At 40.0% G+C, this 21,540-nt stretch overlaps 1 protein-coding gene across 8 annotated transcripts in view; it reads left to right on the plus strand.

The window, feature by feature from the left end:
- The window catches only part of BCAS3 (BCAS3 microtubule associated cell migration factor), a 292,124-nt gene that overhangs the window by 27,303 nt on the left and 243,281 nt on the right, over positions 1-21,540 (plus strand). For all 8 annotated transcript variants that reach the window (XR_004082101.1, XM_031059839.1, XM_031059841.1 and 5 more), the window contains exons 7-10: positions 4,715-4,822; positions 7,330-7,406; positions 17,631-17,707; positions 19,377-19,460. Coding sequence is in view for 7 of the 8 variants with exons in the window: in XM_031059839.1 (XP_030915699.1) it covers positions 4,715-4,822; positions 7,330-7,406; positions 17,631-17,707; positions 19,377-19,460 (346 nt within the window). In the remaining variant the exon portion in view is untranslated. The remainder of the gene's footprint in view (positions 1-4,714; positions 4,823-7,329; positions 7,407-17,630; positions 17,708-19,376; positions 19,461-21,540) is intronic.

Here is a 21,540-nt window from a genome sequence, read left to right on the forward strand (position 1 = left end):
AATGTAAAAACAAACCCAATGAAACCCCTTCAAACCCAGAAGGAATCTTCTGATGATGAGGGTGAGGGATAGCAGAGAGAGCACAACAGTCAGAGCGAGTTATGTGCTGCTGGATGTGGGAGGAGTTGCCAAAATAAGGAATTTGGAGGTTGCTATTCTGATATTTCTAAGGATTCCCTTTTACTTTTCTCTCATAGAATCTGTTGCAATAATCAATATTTGCACAAACCCAGTCTTAAGTTTTCCCCCTCTAATTGATGTCTGACACCTCAGCTACAGATGGGAAGTGAGGGAGCTGTTGGTTTCATGGAACAGCAGTGGATTAATGCTTGTTGAAAGTACTCAGAACTGGAGAAGTCACTGTGGAGTCTCAGGTTCTCTCACAGACCATGGCCAGGGTTATTCAGGAGACAGAAACCAGTCCTTCAACCAATCCCTCAATCAATCCTTCAGCCAGACCTTCCTGGGTCATTCCAGGTGCACTTAGACCCTGCCCTGTGAAGGAATGCCTCAGTGCTGAACTAACAGAAATAAAATTATTCCTTATGATGAAAAAAAAAAGGAGATTCCTGAGCCTGAACCCTGACTCATTTTACCTCTTACAAAATGATTTCTGCAGAGTTGGTGATTTCTTGTGTCATGGGCAAGTAAGAAAAATATTTCTGGTGAAGTACACAGATAAGGTGAATTTTTTTCCCTGGGCTGATAGACTCGATCAAAACATTTGAGGAAGACGCAACAATGAGGTTTGTATCTCCTGATGTTTAACACAACTATTTTAGTGCTGTATCAAATAACTCCCTCCCTTGTATTTAAAGGATTAGATTTAGTAACATGTGTCTAAGGTTGGTACAGGTTTTTCTTATTTAGAAATAAGTGTTTCCATGCTTTTTGCAATTTGTGGTGCACTTAAAATGTCTCAGCTGCTTTGTGATTCAGTGCTGCGCGCACATTTTGGGGGAAGTGTCACTTTCTGAGAAACTTTGTGCTGCTTTTACTGATTTTGAATGAATCTATTAAGTACCATACATTAGAAAATTACTTACAGAGTGGAGTTTTTTATTGTGAAAAGATGGGATGCAGAGAGCCTATAGATGATGAAAGTCCTAATGAAAGCTCTTTCTGCAGTGGTATTTAGAAAGAAATAACTGCATTTATTATTTTTTTAAAGTTTTCATTCTGTGCATCCCTCAGAAAGAAGGGGAGAATTGCCCTGCTCAGGAGGGCTTAGAGGAGTTTAGTGCTGGGCCTGGAAAACAAACCTTACAACTTAAGGCTCAAAAGTTTTTTTCACTTTCTTGGTGCCTGGATTGCTCTGGGTGATTACTGACAAAGGTAACTGAGGGCAATGAGCCTTTTTGTGTCCTTGACAGAGACACAGAAGCCAAAAAGCAGAATATGCACCAATTCTGTCAGGCACTAAGAAGTCATTTCATAAAAATAAAAGGATCAAAATGTTGGAACCACTCACCATAAAAATAGAGGACTCATTGTTGGTCAAAGTCTTTTAAGACAAGATTAGGTTGCTTGGTAAAAAATAATTTCTTTGAGCTTCTGGGACATTTTGTGCATGGCCTGGAAAGAGAAGATGATCCTTCCAGAACTGAAATCTGTTAATCTGAGCAAACCTTCTTCAGGGCCCTTGAGGAGAACAGAATTGCCTTTGTGGTCTCACCATGTTCCTAATATTGCTGCAAAGATCATAATCAAATCTCATGCTTCAACTTTCCAGTGTAAAGGTTCAGGCAGGAATTTTTCCAATATTCAATTAATTAACTCTGTGCTCTGGTTTTGTTTTGCTTCTCTTCCCCTTCAGTGAAGCACCAGAGAGGTGGAACAGGAGAATTGTAACCACTCCTGCTGATTAAAAACTTGGGTCCCTGTCAGCATCCTCCTCATTCCCACATGGAAATAGCCTTTTTTTACAATTTGTTGGTAGATTTGATGCTTTATAGAGTAGTAATTAAAAAAAACCAACCCAACTTTGTGGAATAGTTTGCTGTGCAAATCCTTTGGTATATCTTGAGCATCCAGTTCCTTGGAATTGCTGTCACTTTTCTCTCACCTGTTGTCTCTGCAAGTTGGGAAATTTCATTCCAGTTCAGGCTCTTGGCAACCTAATATTTACAGCAAATTCAAAAATGTTTTGTTTTTACTCCTGCAGGTTGTTAAAGCTGGGCCTAGTAAGAGATTATGTTGAACTGTTAGTTACTTTAAATAGGATTTCAGTGTAAGTTTTAATATTTTTGTCTCCTCTTAAAGGCACCAAAAGTAATTAATAAAAATAAGTCTGTGCTTTAGGCTGGGCTTTAAAGAAACTTTGTGAAGGTGGTATAAAATGCAGTGATATTGGCCAGAGATTTTATTAAAGGCCACAATTGACTGGAAAATCCTCACATAAAGAACATTTTGTACAGGGCACCTTTCCCAGCAAAAATTTTATTTCAGTTTTACACCTCCAAGCTCTTTTTTCTCCTTTCTAGACTCACGAGACCAGCCTGTTACTGAGGTCCATCTCTCTTTGTGTGGGATGTTCATCATGTGGCAGAGAGGAGGAAAATCCACCCTTGATAAAGCAAAGCCTTCAAGGCACAGGAAAATCGGCCGCGTGTTGATTCCATCACTCTTCTCCTTTTAATTTTTTTTTTCTATTAAGACAGCACAAGTGTTCTGAGTGGTGTGTTTGTCTCTGTGCAAGCATTTTGCACAGAGCTTTTTCGCCATGGTGGGACCCAGCAGATCTGGGAGGAGGTGGTGCTGTCGTGGGGCACGAGCACAGATGTCACCAAGTGCCAGCTGGATGAGGCATCTGCTCTTTCCCCTCCATCCCTGCACTGCAGCACTCACACAGAAGAAGATACCAAGGCCTGAGTGTATTTATACATTTATTGTTGCCACATTTTAAAGTTGTTGTTGGATTTGTGGCCATTACCTTTAAAGAAGTTGTTGCTCTCTCTGCAGCTGTTTGAACAATCAGGATACGTAATGAATATTTGTTGATAATCTGTGGGACTAATTCAGAAGAATTTTATTTCAGACAGAATTTCTGAGTCTTTCTGGCATATCTTTATAAAATATTCCAGGCAAGGGGACAAGGAGCAGCCTGGGATAGTGGAATGTGTCCCTGTAAAGTGGATGAGCTTTCTTTAAAGTCCCTTCCCACCCAACCCAGTCTGGAATTCTGTGATTCCATGATATTCCTTGGTTATTGGCACTTGAACTCAAGGTTTTACCCAGTGTGATTGACAAAAGCATTGGTAGAATGGTCTTACCATGATCAGCCAAGAGATCCTAATAATAATTATGCATTTGAGTGACAGAATTATTACCCATAAATTGGAAAAACTGTTCAAAACAGGCTGATGGGAAATAGTAATCACTATTAAGTGTGTTGATAATTTTAGCTATATCTACTTTGGAGATTCCTGTTTTGAAATTTCCCTTCTATCAAGATTACAATTTGCTAGAGGTAATAAATCACTTAATTTTAAAAAGTTTGTACATAGATCTTGTGGTGACTTTCTGTGTTTTTGAGCAGGAGTGAACTTTAATGTGAAGGAACTGACTCGAGTTTCACTGGTTTAAAGGTGTTTTTGAAGGGCCTTTGAAGTGCTTGAAGTAATAAATTGCACCCTCTAGTTATTAGCCTAGAAAAATGTATATTTTGGGAAAAATTTCAGTGGGCAAAATGTCAAAAGTTATTTTTTCGGTTATTTTTCTGACAGTTGTCTTGCTATGCATTTACTGTATATTATGCATTACTGTATAAACCATTTTATGATCTTGAGGCACTGGGGGTAAACAGTTGGCATTTGTCCTCCAGCTTTCCAGAAAATTCTCGAGCAGCTTGAGCAGATCCAAGAGACAAGTGAGTGCTGGGGCAGGAATTGTGTGAAACTCTGTAAAATAAAACAGATACGGGCAGGGGGGAACACCCTCTTTTACCAATGCTCAGGATGTGTTTGTACAGCTGGCAATTTGTGCTCCTTCATATTCCTTGACCCAGAAATAGCCAAGGTTTTAATGCGTTCTTGGAGGGGGAGAAAGGTGTTGTGGAGCAGAGCTGCCACATCAAAGCCTCTCCTCAGCCCCTAAAAGGGTTTCCACCACTGCCTTCCTCGGCCCTATCGAACACTCAGCACTTTTACCACTCAGCCTTTTTTATTAAGAAATGGCCTTAAAGCTTTTATTTATATAAAAATGATAAAAGTGACACAAAGAGTTGAAAAGATCTGTACGGTTCAAACAAAAGTCCATCAGGGATGTAATGTAAATTCTGGGTGAGGTGTCTCCACCAGCCCCAGGCAGCTCAGCTGCTGCTCTGGGCAGAGTCCTCCCTGTAGGAGAGAGTTACTCTGAGGAGTAGTTTTGTACTAGGATGTGGTTTAAAACTTCCCAAGTCTTCCTGGTGGTAAAAGAAACAAAATGTTTGATAGTCAGTTGCACAATACAGGTTGATGGAGATCATTATTCAGTTTTCCTTCTTAATGCAGGAGGTTTATATTGACCCCTTGTTCTCCAGGGTTCTGCTGGGATTGTTGGAATTCTGGGTCCAGGACTTGATGTTCTTGGTGGTCTTTTCCAATCTTAATAATTCTGTGGTTCTCTGACTTTTCCTTCAGCGTGCTAAGCAACATAAGGAGGCGGAAATAATTAAATCCCAGTTTTTAAAATGCTCTAATTTCCATTAAAATATTTTTTTTATTCCTTTCAGCACCAGCCCACCCTACTGCTGTGTGGATCTGTATTCCCTGAGAACAGGAGAGATGGTCAAGTCCATCCAGTTCAAAACTCCTATTTATGACCTGCATTGCAATAAAAGGTAAGGGTGCTCACTGCATGCCATGTGTGTTAGGGCATGCCAGATTTTGGTAATAAATACAAATTCTGGTGTATCACCTCCCTGATTTTCTTTTTTTCACTCTCCTGATGCTCTGTTTCTCAAGGAGTATTTCAGTTGGAATACATCAGTGTGCTTCCCCCATGGCTTTGGTTTAAGAAGCTCAAACCAAAAAATCATTTAAGCTTCTTTCAGTTGTGCTGAAGGGTGAGCAGGAATTGCTGAAATCCTCGATGATCCACCTGCAGCTGGGGAAATGGGATCACAGAGAGTTTAAACAGCACAGAGCACTAAGGAGTTTATGTCTCCTCTTTGTGTTGGTCTGTCAGATTTTGCCTCCCTGCACATCCAAAACATTCCTGATGTGCAGTCTGTGGTTTGCAGGGAATAATGTTCCAGTGAGTCAAATAACAAAGCAGCATCTCTGGGTTGGGATAGAGAGAAAATGGCTCTGGAGGCTGAGGATCACAGGGCTCCAAGAGAACAGCATCTGTTGTGTCCATGGAATCAAATTTTGCTGAGTTAATGTGAAATCCCCATCTCTTCCAGACACACCAAACTGGAATTTTGTGGTTTGCTTTGTAGTTTGCCGCATCTTTTTAAGGCAGAAGAGAAATCCCAGGATCCTTGTGTGAGGATCCTGCACTTGGCACTCCTGATGGGAGAGTTTGGAGTGGTGACTTTGGTCCAAGCCCTGCTGAGCTCTGCTCCCTTCAGCCTCCCGTCACTGCCATGAGTCACCGTGGCCTCAGGTGCCCTGGGGGAGTGGTGCAATCCAATTCCTGGGGTAAAGGGAGAGCCCTGCATGAAGAAATTCCTGCAGTTCTTTGGGAATCCATATTGCCATGCCAGAATGGATGGTCCTTCAGTAAATAATAACACAAAGCATTGGAAAATTCAGAATGATTTGGTTTTTATGCCTGGTTTTGTTGCAGATGGAGAGTAGATAAGTGTGCATCAAACTTGTGCAACTAAGTATAACCTGCTACTAAAAATAAATAGATCAATAATTGCTGTGGAATCATCCATCTGGGGGGTTCATTTCTGCAGAAAGACAGAGTGGCTTCAAGGAGGAGAAAACAAAAATCTCCAGGACTGGGAAATATTCCCATCAAATATCCATAGGTTTGCAATATATACACATTACACTTCCACCTGCAGTCAAAGCCTTCCCATTATTCATTGGCTTCCTTTATTTTAGGCAATGTAGGAAAAGTTAGAATTGATACATTTTCTTTTGGTTTTCTCTCCTGCAGTTTCAGCAATTGGAAGATGTCGTTTAACTAAAAATTAGTCCAAAACTAATTTATGTTATTTATTTATCTGAGAACATCAGCAAGCATGAGGGGATGGTGTATATTTTGATTTTAGTGTAGTTCTTCACAGGTATTGAGCTCTCATGGGATAAGAGGAAATGTTCTTATAGCAAAACAGATAAAAATAGGGAAAAAGGGGTTAAAGGCTGATTTCACACTTCTGGGAAATAATCATCACCCTTTCCCCAAGGATATGAGTTGATGCTGAGGTGATTCATCCCCTTTTTAAAGGTGACTGTTCCAGGCTGTAACACACAGTCATAATGTTCACATGAAGCATTAGGTGTGTGTTTTAGTCAGTGAGAGATGTGATTAATTTTTTTCCATGTTGTATCTTTACAATTAAAACCATTAAAACGATATTTAATAATGCTCTATATTGACAGCTAATTAAAAAATGCTTTCTCACAGTCTGCCTAATGAGAGAATAACAGATTATTAATTATGTCATATTGCTAAATGTAGGTTTTATGTGTTGGTTTCCCAGGTGCTTCTTTCATGTCAGGCTTTTGAAAACTCGATTTTGGGGAGTCATCAGTGTGGGAGAAAGCGTTCCCTGGTTCTGAAATTTCCAAGATGCTGCTCTGCTTCCACATTTGCATCTCTGGGCTCTGTTTTTTGAGGCAGCACCATGTTTCCTGTTACCCTGTGGTTTTTGGCCTTTACAATAAAAGTGTAATGCACAAGCAAACACATAAACATACATCTTCAATATGCTAATTGACTCAAATTCTGCTTCTCTCAGCTCTGTTTGTGTGCTGACGTTCTTGGTAAACCTGCTTTTAGCAAATAAAATGTTTGAATAGATTTGCACTGAGGTGGGCAGTGGGATTATTTGACATTTAGCTCGTGTTCTGCCGATTGCTGTTTGAGTCAGTGACAGTAATTCAGGGTCTTTGCAGCTCCATTCTTGCTTTTTAATGGAGCTTTGAGTGCAAGAGCTTTATCACAAAAGTGCTGTGCTGCTGTGGCTCAGCCCCCTGCACTTCCTGCAGTGGAGTTCATGTGGTTGGGAGGAGAGAGAGCCCTCAATAACTGCCAGGGATTGGTAACCTGGCACTTCATCACTGCAGAGTTTATATTGATGCTTTTGAAATAATTACATTTAGATATTGAATCTTTAAACCAATGCATTTAATGTCTAAAGTGGCCGTTCCATTTCTGTGTTTTCAGGATCCTCGTTGTGGTCCTGCAGGAGAAAATCGCCGCCTTTGACAGCTGCACTTTCACCAAAAAATTCTTCGTCACCAGTACGTACAATTTTGGGATTGGAGGTGTACAGAACAGATCTTTTGGTTTGTTTCTTTATTTCTAAATCCTCAAAGCAGGTCTCAATTAATAATTTGGAGCTTCAGGAAAACTTGCTTAAAAAAAAACCCCAAACCCAAATGCTTTTCTGTGAATATTTAACTCTTTTCTCTATTTATTACTGCTGTAACTAATTGTAAAGGGCACCCACACTGCAGTCCATCAGTAGCTGAGCAATTCTTTTGTTCATTTTGCACAAATATGTGTAAAAGCCTCAGGTGGGAGTTCCAGGTTATCACATCAGCAGCAATTATACCCACATCAACAGTGATCTACCCACTGTTCATATTGGTTTGTTCCTTAGGCACATTGGGTTTTTTTATGTGACTTCACAGTTCATAATTTACTTTGGAAAGGTCAGAGTTTTATTAGTAAAAGAGTCTGCATTTTTGTGGATGTATTTTCAGTCACAATTAGAAAAGTTGAAATTATTTTTTTTATATTATCTTTGTTTTTATAGAAAAATCTCCTCAGGAGAAGCTGTTTTTGTCACAGTTTGAGGGAAAGCAGCTTCATGCAGTAATATTAAAGTTGCCAATAGGTGTCAGTTTCTTCCTATCCATGGATGTGAGATACTGGGAATCTGCTGGGATTCAGTGACAACATCCAAATGGGAAAGGACTTATTTCTGTCCTATTCATCACTCCCTTTTATTTCATCAAAAAGAATTAGGGTACAAGCCTCGCTTTATTTTAGACCAAAAGTAAAGAAAACCCCTCAGTTAAATGTGGATTCTGAGAATTTTTGGGCTTATTTTGTTGGCTTTTTTTTTAAAGATACTGCAATTTATTTTTAAAAATTTAAGTCCTGAAGTTAATTTTGAGAAGCAGGGATACTCAGTTTTTAAATGTAACTTTGATTTGCCTTTTGTGGAACAGCTGTAGAATTTAAAGAGGATGAATTAAAACTTTTGGAGGAATGAAAAAAAAAGTTTTAGAAAGTCCAAAAATTCCTGAAATGTCACTAATTCCAGTGTATTTCTCCAGCTGTGCTGCTTTTTAATATGAGAAATTCAAGATTTTCTGAAATTTTCCTCTGGTTTAATTAAGGACAAGCTCATTTTTGGGGCATTTTGGATGCTGCCAGAGCTGGAGCCAGCCCAGCCCTTCCCTCTGGCAGTGCCATGCTGTGAGTGGGCAGAGCTGTGTTTTTTCCCTGCATTTAGGGGGTTTGGGACCTGTGCTGAGGATCCCAAGCTCAGCCATTCCCTGGATCCTGCTCCCAGGCAGGTGCTGTGCCCTGGCACGTCGGGGCACAGCAGAGCTTTTGTCTGAGCTTCCCCATTTCATGTGCTGAAATCTCCTGGACCTGAGAGTGCATCTTTAAAGGCTTAAATTCCTCTGCTGTGTTTGCAGTGGGATGGAAATGAGCTCCCTTGTTAGCTGCAGGGATTTCTGGGAGGCAGCCAACTGGCCACCACTGCCTACTTTGGCTGTGCCTTTGAAAAAAATTATTAAAGGACAGTGCCAGTATCAATTAAAAAAAATAGAAATCCTTGAGAAGGAAGCTGAGGAAAAGGTCTTGGAGGCCTTTTTGTTTGCATTGTTGGGGCAGCCTGTGTCCTGTCCAGACTGGTGCACCTCAGCTGTGAGGGTGTCACTGCCTGCCCAGAGAATGTGACAGCATGAAAATGCTTCTCTGACTGGTTTTGGTCAGAAGGGAGGGCACAAAGGGCAGAAATATTGCTGAGGATCGCTGACTCTTTGAATGGTTTTGTGTGACTTTTAGAGAAAAAAAAATCTTTAATTTTGAGAAGATTTGGTGTGGAAATCACATCTTCCATCCCTATGTGGTGTGGGAGCCTTGGAACCTCACTGAGACAGCACAAATGTGAAGCAGAAGCTCTGGTCTGTTTTGTTGATTATTTATACATAGAAATGAAATGCAGAATGTCCAATTAAAAGCAGTGTCAGGAATTTTGAAGTTCCTCAGAAATGCTAATGCAGCTGCTGTGCACATGAGGAGTGTTTGTGTTTTTGTTTTTGTGGTTGGATGTGTAGCTTAATATATTGTTACAATAAATATGCCATAAAATATTCAGGATGTAGATGGACAAGTTTGTGCTGCTGTTGGAATGTTTTAACTCCTGCATTTCCTGATTTTCCTGAGCAAGTTTTTCCCCTGCTTGGGATTACATGGAGATGTGCTGATTTGACTTGGATGGCAGGGAGCCAGAATGTTTCATTTGTGCCTTTTGTAACAAAACCTCAGTGTACATGTGCTCCAGACTGGGAGAGGGAATTTAAGACAGGTGCTTAAATGTGGAGGGAAAGCATGCTGTAACTATTGTAGAAAAATTACCAGGATATCCCCTAATCTACTCTATGGGGTGTTCTGATTTTCAGATGTCTGCTAGGAGAAGGCAGAACATCAGTCTCATGGCAGTCACTTCCATCCATCACTGCTCTCCTCATGCTTGGAGCCAGCTCCTTTCCCTAAGAAAAGACACCAAAGGGAGGAGAAAGCCCAGCAGGGATTTCACATCCTGCTCTGGTTTAGGTGCTCATGTGGGCAAACTAAAAAAAAATTCATTTGAAGCTTATGTTAAGAATGTGTTTCCTTTACTAGTTGTGAGTGTCGAGGTGTGGATTTTAAATAGATTCTTAAATAGCTCAGAGTTTTATTGTGGTTCAGTTCAGATTTCCTTCAGAGCCTTTTCTGCATGTGGCTGAAGGATCAGGAACCAAAGTGATGCACAGGAACCAAAGTGATGCTCAGGCTTTTTTTTGCCCCTACTTTGCTCTAAAGAAAAGCTGCAGAAAAGCTGAATTCCATTGATTTCTATTCCATCAGTGCTCCTCACCCCAAAACTGCTTACTTAGTGCAACATTGCTGATTATGAATATGGCCTGATGGATCCTTTCCTTGTCCATAAAGAACATCCTGCCCACCCCCTGGGCTGAGTAGAGATCCTCCCAGATAACATCATGCACGTGGCATCACCCCTGTGTCTGATAAGGAGCTCCTGCTCAGACTCTCTGGCCCTTCACTCCTCATATTGATGTATTCTCCATCCAGGATTCCCCAGGGATGGAGACACTTATTGCAGCCATTAGCTGGCACCACGTTTCTATTGATGCTGTTCTGTAGAGCCCTGAGAGGTAATTTTGCAGATTTTAGTCGGAGCAGTTTATTGTATAGAAATTCTGGAAAGGCTCCTCACCACAAGCCAAAATCAGTCCGCGGATGTTGAATGCCCTGCACCTCTCCAAGTGAATAAAACCCCCAAAGCAAATGGTGTTGGATGCTCTGATCTGCACTTTGGATTTGGGATTGCTGTGTGCTCTCACATTCACACACAAGGAATAATTTGGTGGTTTCAGTTTGTCACAGGGCTGGTCTGGAAATCTTCAAGGCTTTTTTGGACATTTCTGTTGGAATTCCTTTCCCTGTCGGGCTCACAGGATGCAGCTCGAGCTCTTGACTTTAAAGTAAAAACACTGGGTGTCTTATGAGGAGGTTTAATGCCTGAAGAGTCACATTCTTCCAGAAGTTGTGTGTGTTTCCCTCCTGAGCTGTGGGCATTTCTCCTGTTATCCCACACGGGGTAATAATTGACAGGATTCCTTTGTCTGTGGGGGATCAGCCCTGATCGAAAGTCCTCAGGGCAGGTGGGAAGGGAGCTCCTGAGTCACAGGATTTTCTTGATCAGTGAAGAAGAGCCAAGTATGTCCCTGTGGCTTGCTATAAGCACTTTTAATTTTTATACACCCACATTTATATGAGCACCTACCCCTTCATGGTGTGTTTCCCTGGGAAATGTTGATTTAATTTTGCTTTTTCTTTTTAACAGCATTCTTTATAAAAGTGTTTTTTTCCTGACTGTGGGAACCAGTGTCTCACCATTCCAGGATAATGCTGAAAGACTTTTGGGAGTGGTTTTTAGGGCACAGTGGTGGATTTATAGGAACAAACATCTTTGGTGCTTGCAGGAGGTTTTGCTGCACTGCAGGAAAATGTAAATACAACAGAAAAGCTGCATAAAGCCACAACAGAGGCCTCAGTCCCCAAGATGTCTGTCTGTCATATCTCCAGGCTCTGACAGTTTTACAAATTAGATGTAAAACAGGAAGTGCTCTTTGTTTCTATATAAGTTATTTTTATCTAAAGCACCCAAATCCTTAGTGTTAAAGGGCAAGCAAAGCCATCTGACATTGTCCTGCACAGAAACAACAACCTCAGTGGCAACTTTTATTATTTGTCAGTGTCCAAGTCTAATCTCAGGTTTACTTTCTTATTTTGTTCAAGCATTGCCCTGAAATCAATCAAATTGGTGCTAAATTAAACAGAAAGGCCTAATGAATATGAAATGCCACTGATATTTTTAGTGAAAGCTCTGGGATTGTGTTTGGACCTGTGGAGTAACAGTAAAATGATAAAATCATGGAATTCATGACTTGGGAGGGACCCATTGGGACCATCAAAGTGCAGATGCTTCAAACTGCCATGGTAGAGTGGACAGGGAAGGAGACCTCTGTAGTAATAATAATGATAATAATTTAATAATAATAATAATAATAATAAATAAGTAAGAAAAAAAGGCCCTGGCTGGCAAACCTGATTTCTCAGTAATCCATCCTGCTCCTTTGCTCTTTTACTCCATTTTATGGGTGATACTTAAACAGAAGGAAGTACAAGAACAATAGAAGAGTTTTGGAAAGTATGTGACAGTGTGAGAGTAATAACATTTACACAGGGCCTTTCATCTAGAAGGAACCCAGAGGAATTTATAAACAATATTGCTTTATACAGTTTATAAACAACAAAAAAATTGGTTTGCTAAAAAAACAAAAAAAACCCAAAACAACCAACCAAAAAAAAAATTAGATAAAACAACTTATATGATTTGTTTTCCTTGTAATAAACAAAGCTTTTGCTACAACAGTATCACTCTACCCATTATTTATTGCATATTCCCTCTCTGTGCTCTCTGCCACGGATCTGCTTTCTGGCTGCTCTGCACTGCAGGAATTAAGGATGGAGTTTTGTAATTCCATTCCTATGGAGAGCTCTGTGTTTCGTAAGACCCAGAAAAGAATTGCAGATTGATTATTAGAGAAGTAGCATCACTTCAGTGGGTTCTTGGAGCTATTTATTTAAAAATACACAATGGCCCTGCTTCACTGATTTTGGAAGTGATAATCCAGCAAGTCCTTTGAATGATTAAAGGCAAAGAATTGTTGTTGAAATGAGTTACTTCTTTTGGAATTTGTTTAGAAAACTGTGTTTGAAACCACTGGACACTTCAGCTGACAGATGTCATCTTTAATGAACCTTGCCAGGCGCTGAACAGAAAAATCCTTCTTTCTCCAGAAGGTTTCCTTAGGATGGAGGTGAGCCTGGGAATCTCTGCCTTCATGGCATTCCCTGTGACCCAAAAGATGCCATTTCTGCCTTATTTTGGGATTAGAGACAAAATCCTAAAAGGCTTTTGTATTAATAACTGCCCATCCCCTCAGCTTGAAATAAAATGAAATATCCTCTGGAATGGATTCCTCACAGGTACAAGGTGTGACATATCCATTAAACCCCCCCCAGGAAACAGTAAATCAAAATTAGTTATAAAAAAGGATGAGCATGGATCACTGCAAGAGAAACTGGAGAGAACTGGGGAAAAGAAAGCAGTGAAAATGCAGGAAAAAGAAAGTTTTCCTATTAAACTGATGGGGAAAAAAGACTGAAGCAAGACAGAAAAGAACTTAAAATGTTTTTCATTAAAAAGCAAGAACAAAGTCAAGATAGAGGGGATGAAAGTCTGGAAAATACCAAAGCCAGATTTTTTTTTTTCTGTACTATAAATATTGTTGTAGGGAATAAAGTTCTTATAATGTGCTGTGAAATTAAAAATCAACCAGTAGTGTCTTAAGATGAACATGATGGGATGTACTTGAAGGAAAGCAATGTTAGGTGATTCTGATTGGGCTTTTTCATTCCCTCAGCTTTGTTAATTCATGTATTACTTTGCAATAGTTCATCAGATGTCATTTTCCAGTGTGTTTTAGTGAGGTTTGAGAAAGAAATAAAACTGTGCTGTGGGTAGGGAGTTATGAGAGTGCACTGTTCTGCAAACTGACTTAGCTCAGACAAGTTCTGACTGTTAACGCCGGATTTTTCTAGAGAGAATATTGTATTCCTGTATCTCCTTTAAATCTTTATTTTATGAAGAAGCTGTGGAGATGCTGAAGAGCTGCCCCAGTGGAAGTGGTTCAGGTTTTATTAGTGGTGTGTTGGGTGATTTATTGGCCCAAGCTCTGTTGTAGCTGACACAGCCTGGAATGACTCCGTTCCTCTGAGCAGAGTTTTCCCAGTGAGCTGTTTGTTTAAAGGACAAGGGGGAGGACAGGAATGTGTTGCTTTTCTCCTCTTGGCTGCTCTCTTTGTGTTCACATTGCCATCACTGAAGATCCAGGATCAGCTTTTGCTAAACAATTCAAGGAAAGCACTGGAGCCTTGGGTTTCTTGGAGGAGCTCAGGACTGATGGAAAGATCCAGAGTCAGAGGAGGGGATATTTATTTGTGTGAATTTTCAAAGATGAGTTGAGGAGATGATTTGGTTTATTATGGGTGTATGGATTTGAATCTCCAGAGGGTGGTAGAGATTTTCATCATTACCATAAGGGTAATAATTAAAATTAATGGAAATAAATGGAACATTAATGGAAAATATATAAACCTTCTCTTTGCTCACTCACAAAGCAAACATTTGTGTAGCTCTTTGGAGAGCTTCAGGTAACGTGGGATTCCTGTATTCTCAGTAAAATGAAATATATAAAATCAGCACAGCAACAAGTAAGTTTAATGCTTTTTGGAATGCCATCAATCACAAACTATATCCTTATTGCAGCTATAATTTTATAACCCAGTTATTTTTTTTAAGGGAAGAAACAGAGAAACTGTAACACTGAAAAATTTACTTATGGGGCTGTAGGTAACATTTACATCTTAGGAGTGGGAAAACCGAGGCACAAGATTGTGTCCCAGGGTGTCCTTAGCCAAGCCCCATTTTCTTTATTCCTCACTGTTCCTTAGGGCAGCACCAGTTGGAATTTTTCGGTGTAGGAACTTGAGAAAATTAGCAGAAAAACTTGGGCTTTCATTGTGATTTTCAAAATGCAATTTTTCTTCCTTTTTTTCCCAGCTTTGAAGTTACGCATTTCCTCTGCACAGAGGCAGAAGGCAACAGTGTGTACTGAAAAGTTACAAAGTAGTTTCCAATAGGTGTTCACCTATATTTTTGTGAACCAGTTAAGCTGGTTCCAAGATCAGATATTTTTTAGTACTTGCTTGGTTTGCTGCACTTTTGGAAGGACTTTCCCTGAGTGATCCTTTCTTGGATGACCTCTCCATGCTGTCATTAAAACTTGGAAACTTTGGTCTTCTTGACAGTTAGTTCTGCATTCTCATTATGTTCATTCCTATTGTAAACACGCTAAAGTTGCTGCTGTTATTGCTTAGAATGGCTTTTTCCTCTGTTGTTTTGAAGTCTGGTAGAAATAGAAGTTAATCTTTAAGAGAGTGGGGCTGCTGAGGATTGGATGGCCCAGCTCGATGGGTCACGCCGTGTCTGTCTTTTCATTTGCCTCATAGATGATGTTCTGCTGACTCCAGCTGTTTTTTTGGAAAGCAGAAAAACAATTTGCTTTTCCTTCCCATAAAGTATAACCCTTTGTTTATCCTTGTGCTGCTGCAAGTTTCCAAAATGCAAAGACTTGCAAAGGAAAGAAAGGGAGGAAATGGCTCCTTTTTTTTAACGCTGTTTTTCGTATCGGAGAGTAGAGTTTAGGACCGAGCTGAATTGTTGACCTTTGTGGAGTTTATTCTTAGAATTGGTTGATTTGTGTGTGGAGTCTGATTGACTGAGCCCAGTTCATGGGATAAACCACGGGCAGTGCGTTTGGGGAGGGCAGTCCCAGCTTTTCCAAGTAACTCTTCTGTTCAGTGATCAATTTTGGATTTGAAGAATTCTTGCAGTTCTTCAATGGCTTCAGTTCACTGAAATAATTGAGAACAGCTCCCTTTTCCAAGCAGGACTTGGTTTTTTGCTATGAATTGCTGAGGCTCCTTTAGTTTTCTCCTGCAGGGATGTTATGAATTTGGGAAACGCAAGTCACTGGTTCTGAAGTCACTGTAGAGATTTACATGACGAGGGTTATCATCTGGCAACTTTTAGTGCTGTATTTTATACATAAAAGGGAAGGTAAAAGAAAGGTTTGGGGGACCTGAATTCCTTTCCTGACCCAGATAAGAGCTGCCGAGGCAGAAGTCAGCATTAAAACCTCAGCGCTCCTGATCTATAATGTCATCGGAAGAACATGTTTGTATTTACAACCCAGGGCTGTATTTACAGCCTTTTTTTTGCTTGCTTTGTTCCTTAAGAGGCTCTGGCTACCCACATTTTATGCACTCCTGGAATGCAATAACAATTGTGGCATCATCTCTTCAGAATTCGTTTTCCTTCCTGAGATCGGGCCGGCGATAAGGGCTCACAAACCGTGCCTGGGTCCTGCCCGAGATGGCTTTAACTGGGTGAATTCATTCTGGCTTTAACTGGGTGAATTCATTCTGGCTTTAACTGGGTGAATTCATTCTCTCCTTCCCTTCCTTTCTGACCTTTCAAGCAGCTCGCTGTGATCTTTGGAATTTTGCAATTCCCTCCATGCTCTGCTCTGGAAAATGAAATCCAGGCTTGTTTATCTCAGTGGGGCCAAACTCTCATCCAAAGCGTTGTCAAATGTCCCTGGAACCTTCCAGAAAGGTGCTAACACCTTCCACACTCCTTCCCACTGCTTTGCAGGTGTGGGAAATAAAACCTATCCCCTTCTGGAAGTTCTGCTGTGCTCAGGAAATGTTCTGGACTCTTTTGGAGCCTGCTGGAACAGAGCTGGACATCTGCAGATATTGGGTTCTTTTCCCTTCTGTGGGTGCAGAGCAGGGTCAGAGTCTCATATCAGAGATTCAGAAAATGGAAAGCTTCACTGGCTGGGTTTGGGGTTTATTTTTTATTAGGATTTTAAGCAATAGACTGAATAAAAGTTGTGTTTGATGTGTTCTGAAATGCAGTTTGCCTGTGCTCCCCCAGCCCGGGATACAGGAGCAGCTGCCCAGGGCTCCTTTAAATCAGACACACATGTCTGCAAGGTCTTCAATAGTTTATTTCTTGGCCAATCAGTGAGAGGATTTAAATTGCTAAATTGACTGTATTAGCCTAAGATCTGATGAAAAGTGAGATTAACCATTTGCTTGATTGCTTCCTTCTTCCCCCTGTTCTTTCCTCCTTATTTTTTCATGTAAAAATGCTTATTTTAAAATACAAATTATTTTTACAAATACAAATTATTTTATTTGTAAAAATTCTATTTCACTTATAACATTTTATAAAAATACCTATTTAAAAAACTTTACATATGAAATGCCATTTAATGTGATTCATTTTAAGCCTTTCCATGTTTTCATTCACAGCTATTTTGTCTAACAGGTATTTTCTTATTTTAATCCTCAGGAATAATTCTCTTTTCTATGCTCATTTTTATCCATATGTATAAATCTATTTTTAATGATAATATAAAGGTAATGGAAAGCAGGTGAACAGTGGAAATATTGCCACCAATTTTAAAGGAATTATGAATTTTCCCACTGTGTAAAGTTTGTGCAAAAGTATATGAAGAGACTGAGGGCTTGTATAGAGAATTGGTAAAATCAAAAGCAAAAGCATTTTGAAAGACTGAAGGTTTGTATATAGAATTACTAAAACTGAAACCAAGAGCACAATACATCCTTTCATACAGTAAAAATCCAGAAGAGGTTGAAGTGAGTGAGCTGTTCACCAAACAGAAAGGTGTCAATCAAATAAAATAATTAAAATATGAAGATACAAAACCAATCGAGTCAAACATCACTACTCCCTCACCCCAGAATGTCATTTTTGTATCAAAATGGCTTTAAAAATGCAAACAAAAGGAGAAATGAATATTTACACATAATTAAATGTTCAAAATACCTCGTCTAACCACAGCCTTATCTCTAGAAACAAAAATGCAAGCATCCACTGAGTGATATTAGCAACTGCAAGGCTTTTGTTTAGACTTTTTGTTTTCTTGGCAATAAATAAAATTCTTTGGAAGAAGTCGTTAAGATATTTCTTAATGTTGCCTTTTTAAACTTTGCAGGCTGCTATCCTTGTCCAGGGCCAAACATGAATCCTATTGCTCTTGGAAGCCGTTGGCTTGCTTATGCAGAAAATAAGGTAAGGAGGGGTTTGATATCAAAAAATACTTCTAAATTTTGTATATATGGGGGGAAAAGAAAAGGTCTCAGGAAAAAGCTACGTGCAAAAGAAAGTCTGTAAGAGGAGTTGCATTAAAATGACAGTCCTAAGTATTTTAAAATATTAGATCTTTACTTTGCACATTTGATTTAATCTCGGTTTAAGAAACTGGAAGGCAGAGAAGACAGCCATCAACATGTGTTTTCAGTGAGGTAACACAATAATCAACCCATTTTGTGCTTTAAAAGTTTAAAGCATTTAATTAGAGACACTTCTGAAGGTAGGCAAAAAAACACTTCCTAGATTCTCTTTGGGGAAACTGAGTCTGGACAGAGCCTGGGTTTGTCTGAGCCAACACAGCAATGCACTCTGCAGTTTAGAAAATAGCATTAAATTGGCCACTTTTGAACAGCTTTGAAAAACTTAAGCTCCAAGAAAAAAAAAAGAAAAATTTTGGACTTTTTTCCTTCTTTCTAGAGACTAAGAAAATAGATTCCCAAGCGAAGAAATGATCATTACTTTTACCCAGAGGAGTGGTTGTGTATTTAAAGCTTGAAGTGAAGCCTAAATTCGGCTCCTAATGCCTTATTTTTATTTCAAAGCAGATGTTTTTTCTCCCTTCCACCTGTGACTAGAGAAGGTGTTCCTAGAGCTGAGCCAGAAATTATCAGAGGCAGATTTTAGAAGTCTGTTTGCTGTTACACCTCCTCCAGCACAGATGATTTCTTCCCAATTTCAGGCCTGCCTTTCCTTTAGTGCCACACCTTGCTGATGCTGGAAAACCTAACCCTGCTCAGCATGGGATTTAAAAAGTATTGCTGCCAAAATATCAGCAAAAGAATTGTGTCACAAAGGGAATTTAAATGGCTTGTGTGTCCCCAGGTGAATTCACTGTGGGCTTTCCCTAGTTCAGGTATTTTTATTTAGATATTTAAATATAAGCAGGACAGAAAAGCCTTTAGAAACAAATACATTTTACAGTAATTTAAAATTTTCTTTAGCTCAAATAGTTAAACAAGCAGCATGTTTTGTGTGCAAGCAACAAATACCTGCATTTTTCCTAATTCTGCATAGAAGCACGGATTCTGTTGTTACTTAGGGTTCAAAGGCAAAACCTACTTTTGTAGGGTGATGGCAGGTACAAGAGTCTTGTTTTGATTTATTGATTTTGAGGGCAGGCAATAAAAAGCAAACCCCATGTACATTCCTTTAATCTATTAAATGCAAAGTTTCAAACAACTCTTTTCCTTTGTCATTTCTTTGCTTGCTCGTCATAAAAAGGAGGGAAAAGCCACACTTGGATTCTTAGAATGGCTGATATTTAATGTTACATATACATGGCTAAAGCTTTTGATTATATTTATTTAAATTTATTTGTGGTATTGCTGCCAGACCAAAAATCCCACCATTTCAAAGTTTATGAATTCTTAGTGAGTACTCATCTGGTAATTGAAAACTGGAGCGGGGGACGCGACAGTCTGGGTGGCACCCAGAAGATTATAAAAAGGGGTTAAGTGTCTCAGCAGGGCTTTTTGCTGTTTGTAGGAAAAAACACACCACTGTACATGATAAATAAGAGCTCTGGTAATGGGTTATGGGTTTGTGTAGTTTAATAGTAGTGACTTGGTTGCTGTCTTTCTTCTTGCAGCTGATCCGATGCCATCAGTCCCGTGGTGGAGCCTGTGGAGACAACATTCAGTCTTACACTGCCACAGTCATTAGTGCTGCCAAAGTGAGTCCATCATCTGCCCTGGGAGAGCTGCTCCTGCAACATAATTATGAGGTTTCCCTGCTGAATTGGGCTGTGTGTCATCACCCCCTCCCTTCCCAGAGAGGAGAGCACACTGAGAGCCCTGCGGCAGCAGCACCGTGCCTGCCCTCCCCATCCTGCAGATCTCTGACTAACTGTAGCTTTCCACAAAGTATTTCTGGTTCTGAACTGATTTTTAAAAATTTCATTTATTACAAACAGCTATTTACATTAGAGGGAAGTGACAGTGGGATGGATTTGTATAATGGCTGTTCAGAGTGGCACAAGTTTATATGATTAGAAATCAACATTGTGAATTATTAGTCTTTTAGCATCATGAAAAGTGACTTTACAAGTGCCTGGTGCTCTTTGGACTCCATCACACCCCCATTATACGTTTTGCTCTCTCTGAAGGGTGACAGCACAGTACTGGAGCTAATTAATTACCTTCTTTGAAGGTTAGAGCTTATTAATGACTGTTTACATATAGGTTCCATTGCCTCCTTTTTGTACTTCAGATGATGTTATAAAATCCCTCTGTTTTCAGAGAAATGTCTGGGCTTTTGTAGTATCAAAAGAAGCTCATGGCTTGGAAAAATCTTAAACAAGGCTGAGCACAGCTTTTGTTTCACTGTCTCCCTCCCAGCTCTTTTCCTTGCTGCAACAACAATTTCTTTTTCTCACACACACACGCAGAGTGAGTTTTGGCACCGTGGGGTGAACTCGGTGCTGATTACAAGCTTCCCTTGTAACCACCAGCCTTTTCATTTCTGATATGTGCAACAAAACAAACCTAATAATAGGAATGAAATGACAGCGTGGGACAGAGGGCTCAGTGGCACCGAGGAAAACAACAGTTAGGAGAAGCCACAGAGAGAGACACAGGGCAGGCCAGCTCATGTGAAAACAAAACAGAAAAACAAACACAGTCCATCACAATCACTGTGTGGCCAGAGAAGGAGAAAAATCACAGCTTTTTACATAGTTGAGGGGAGCTGGAATTGCTCCTCTGCTGAGGTGATTTGCTGGATCTCTGTGTACTTTCACCATCAGCACAGTTAAAGAGGTTTGGAGGGAAATCTCCCCAAATTCCTTCAATCCCAGCATCGTGAACATCTTTTTTATAGCACAGATAAGTTTGAAAAACCAAGTGGCTTAGTATGATCAGCCACAGTTTGGATCAGATGTGGCAAAATCCTGCAAACAGATCACTGTAGCTGATGGCCTTCCCTGCTGAGTAGTACTAGCAAGGGATCATAATCCAGAAATTCTGCTGTTAAGCGGAGTTTATCACACTGAAGTAGTGCTATTGCATCATGTGAGTAGATACTGAAGATAAAATGTGTCTACAATCATAGGAAAGAAAAGATTGTTAGCCTCTGTACAGAGATAAACTCCTAGTGAGAGTTAGGAAAAGGGATAATCCCCAGGGCACGGGCTGCTGCTGCTCTATTTGCACAGCACATCGCTCATGCTCCTGCCTGTTGGATGTTACTGTAATAGACAAGATTAATACTAATATAGTTTTAAATATTTGCATGATTTGGCTCTTGAGGAGTGTCTCAGCCTTAGTGTATTAATTTGTTATCCATGAGCATGCCACAATAAATCTGCAATGTTTAATTTATTAGTGATTTCATTGAGTCTTGGCTTGCTGTCTAGCAGGTTTTCATCTCTGATAACTGCAGGGCTGACTTTCTTGCTGGCAAATAGATGCTCCATATATCTATTGCTCTTTGTCCATTTCATTGCCTCACCATCAATTCATTCTTTCCTTATTTAACTCTTCATGTATGAACCTCTATTTATGCTGTTGTGTCCCATCAGCTGCAGGGGTTTGTAATTCTTTGCTTTGATTAGTGCAGGAGCAGCTTTTTGGGAAGTGGATGTCTTTTCCTTTCCCCTGCAGTGCTGCTTTTTGGTTCAGAAGTGGTTCCATTAAAGTTCTTGTTTTGCCAGGTTACCTTGGGTTGCAGCCTTTTCTCTGGTTGGCTTCCAATTTTCTACTGAAGGGAAAGAACCTTCGTATGAAAGAGGAGGAGAGCTGAGAGCTTTCAGCAGG

Source organism: Geospiza fortis, unplaced genomic scaffold, assembly GCF_000277835.1.
Source record: "Geospiza fortis unplaced genomic scaffold, GeoFor_1.0 scaffold538, whole genome shotgun sequence".
Lineage (NCBI taxonomy): Eukaryota > Metazoa > Chordata > Aves > Passeriformes > Thraupidae > Geospiza > Geospiza fortis.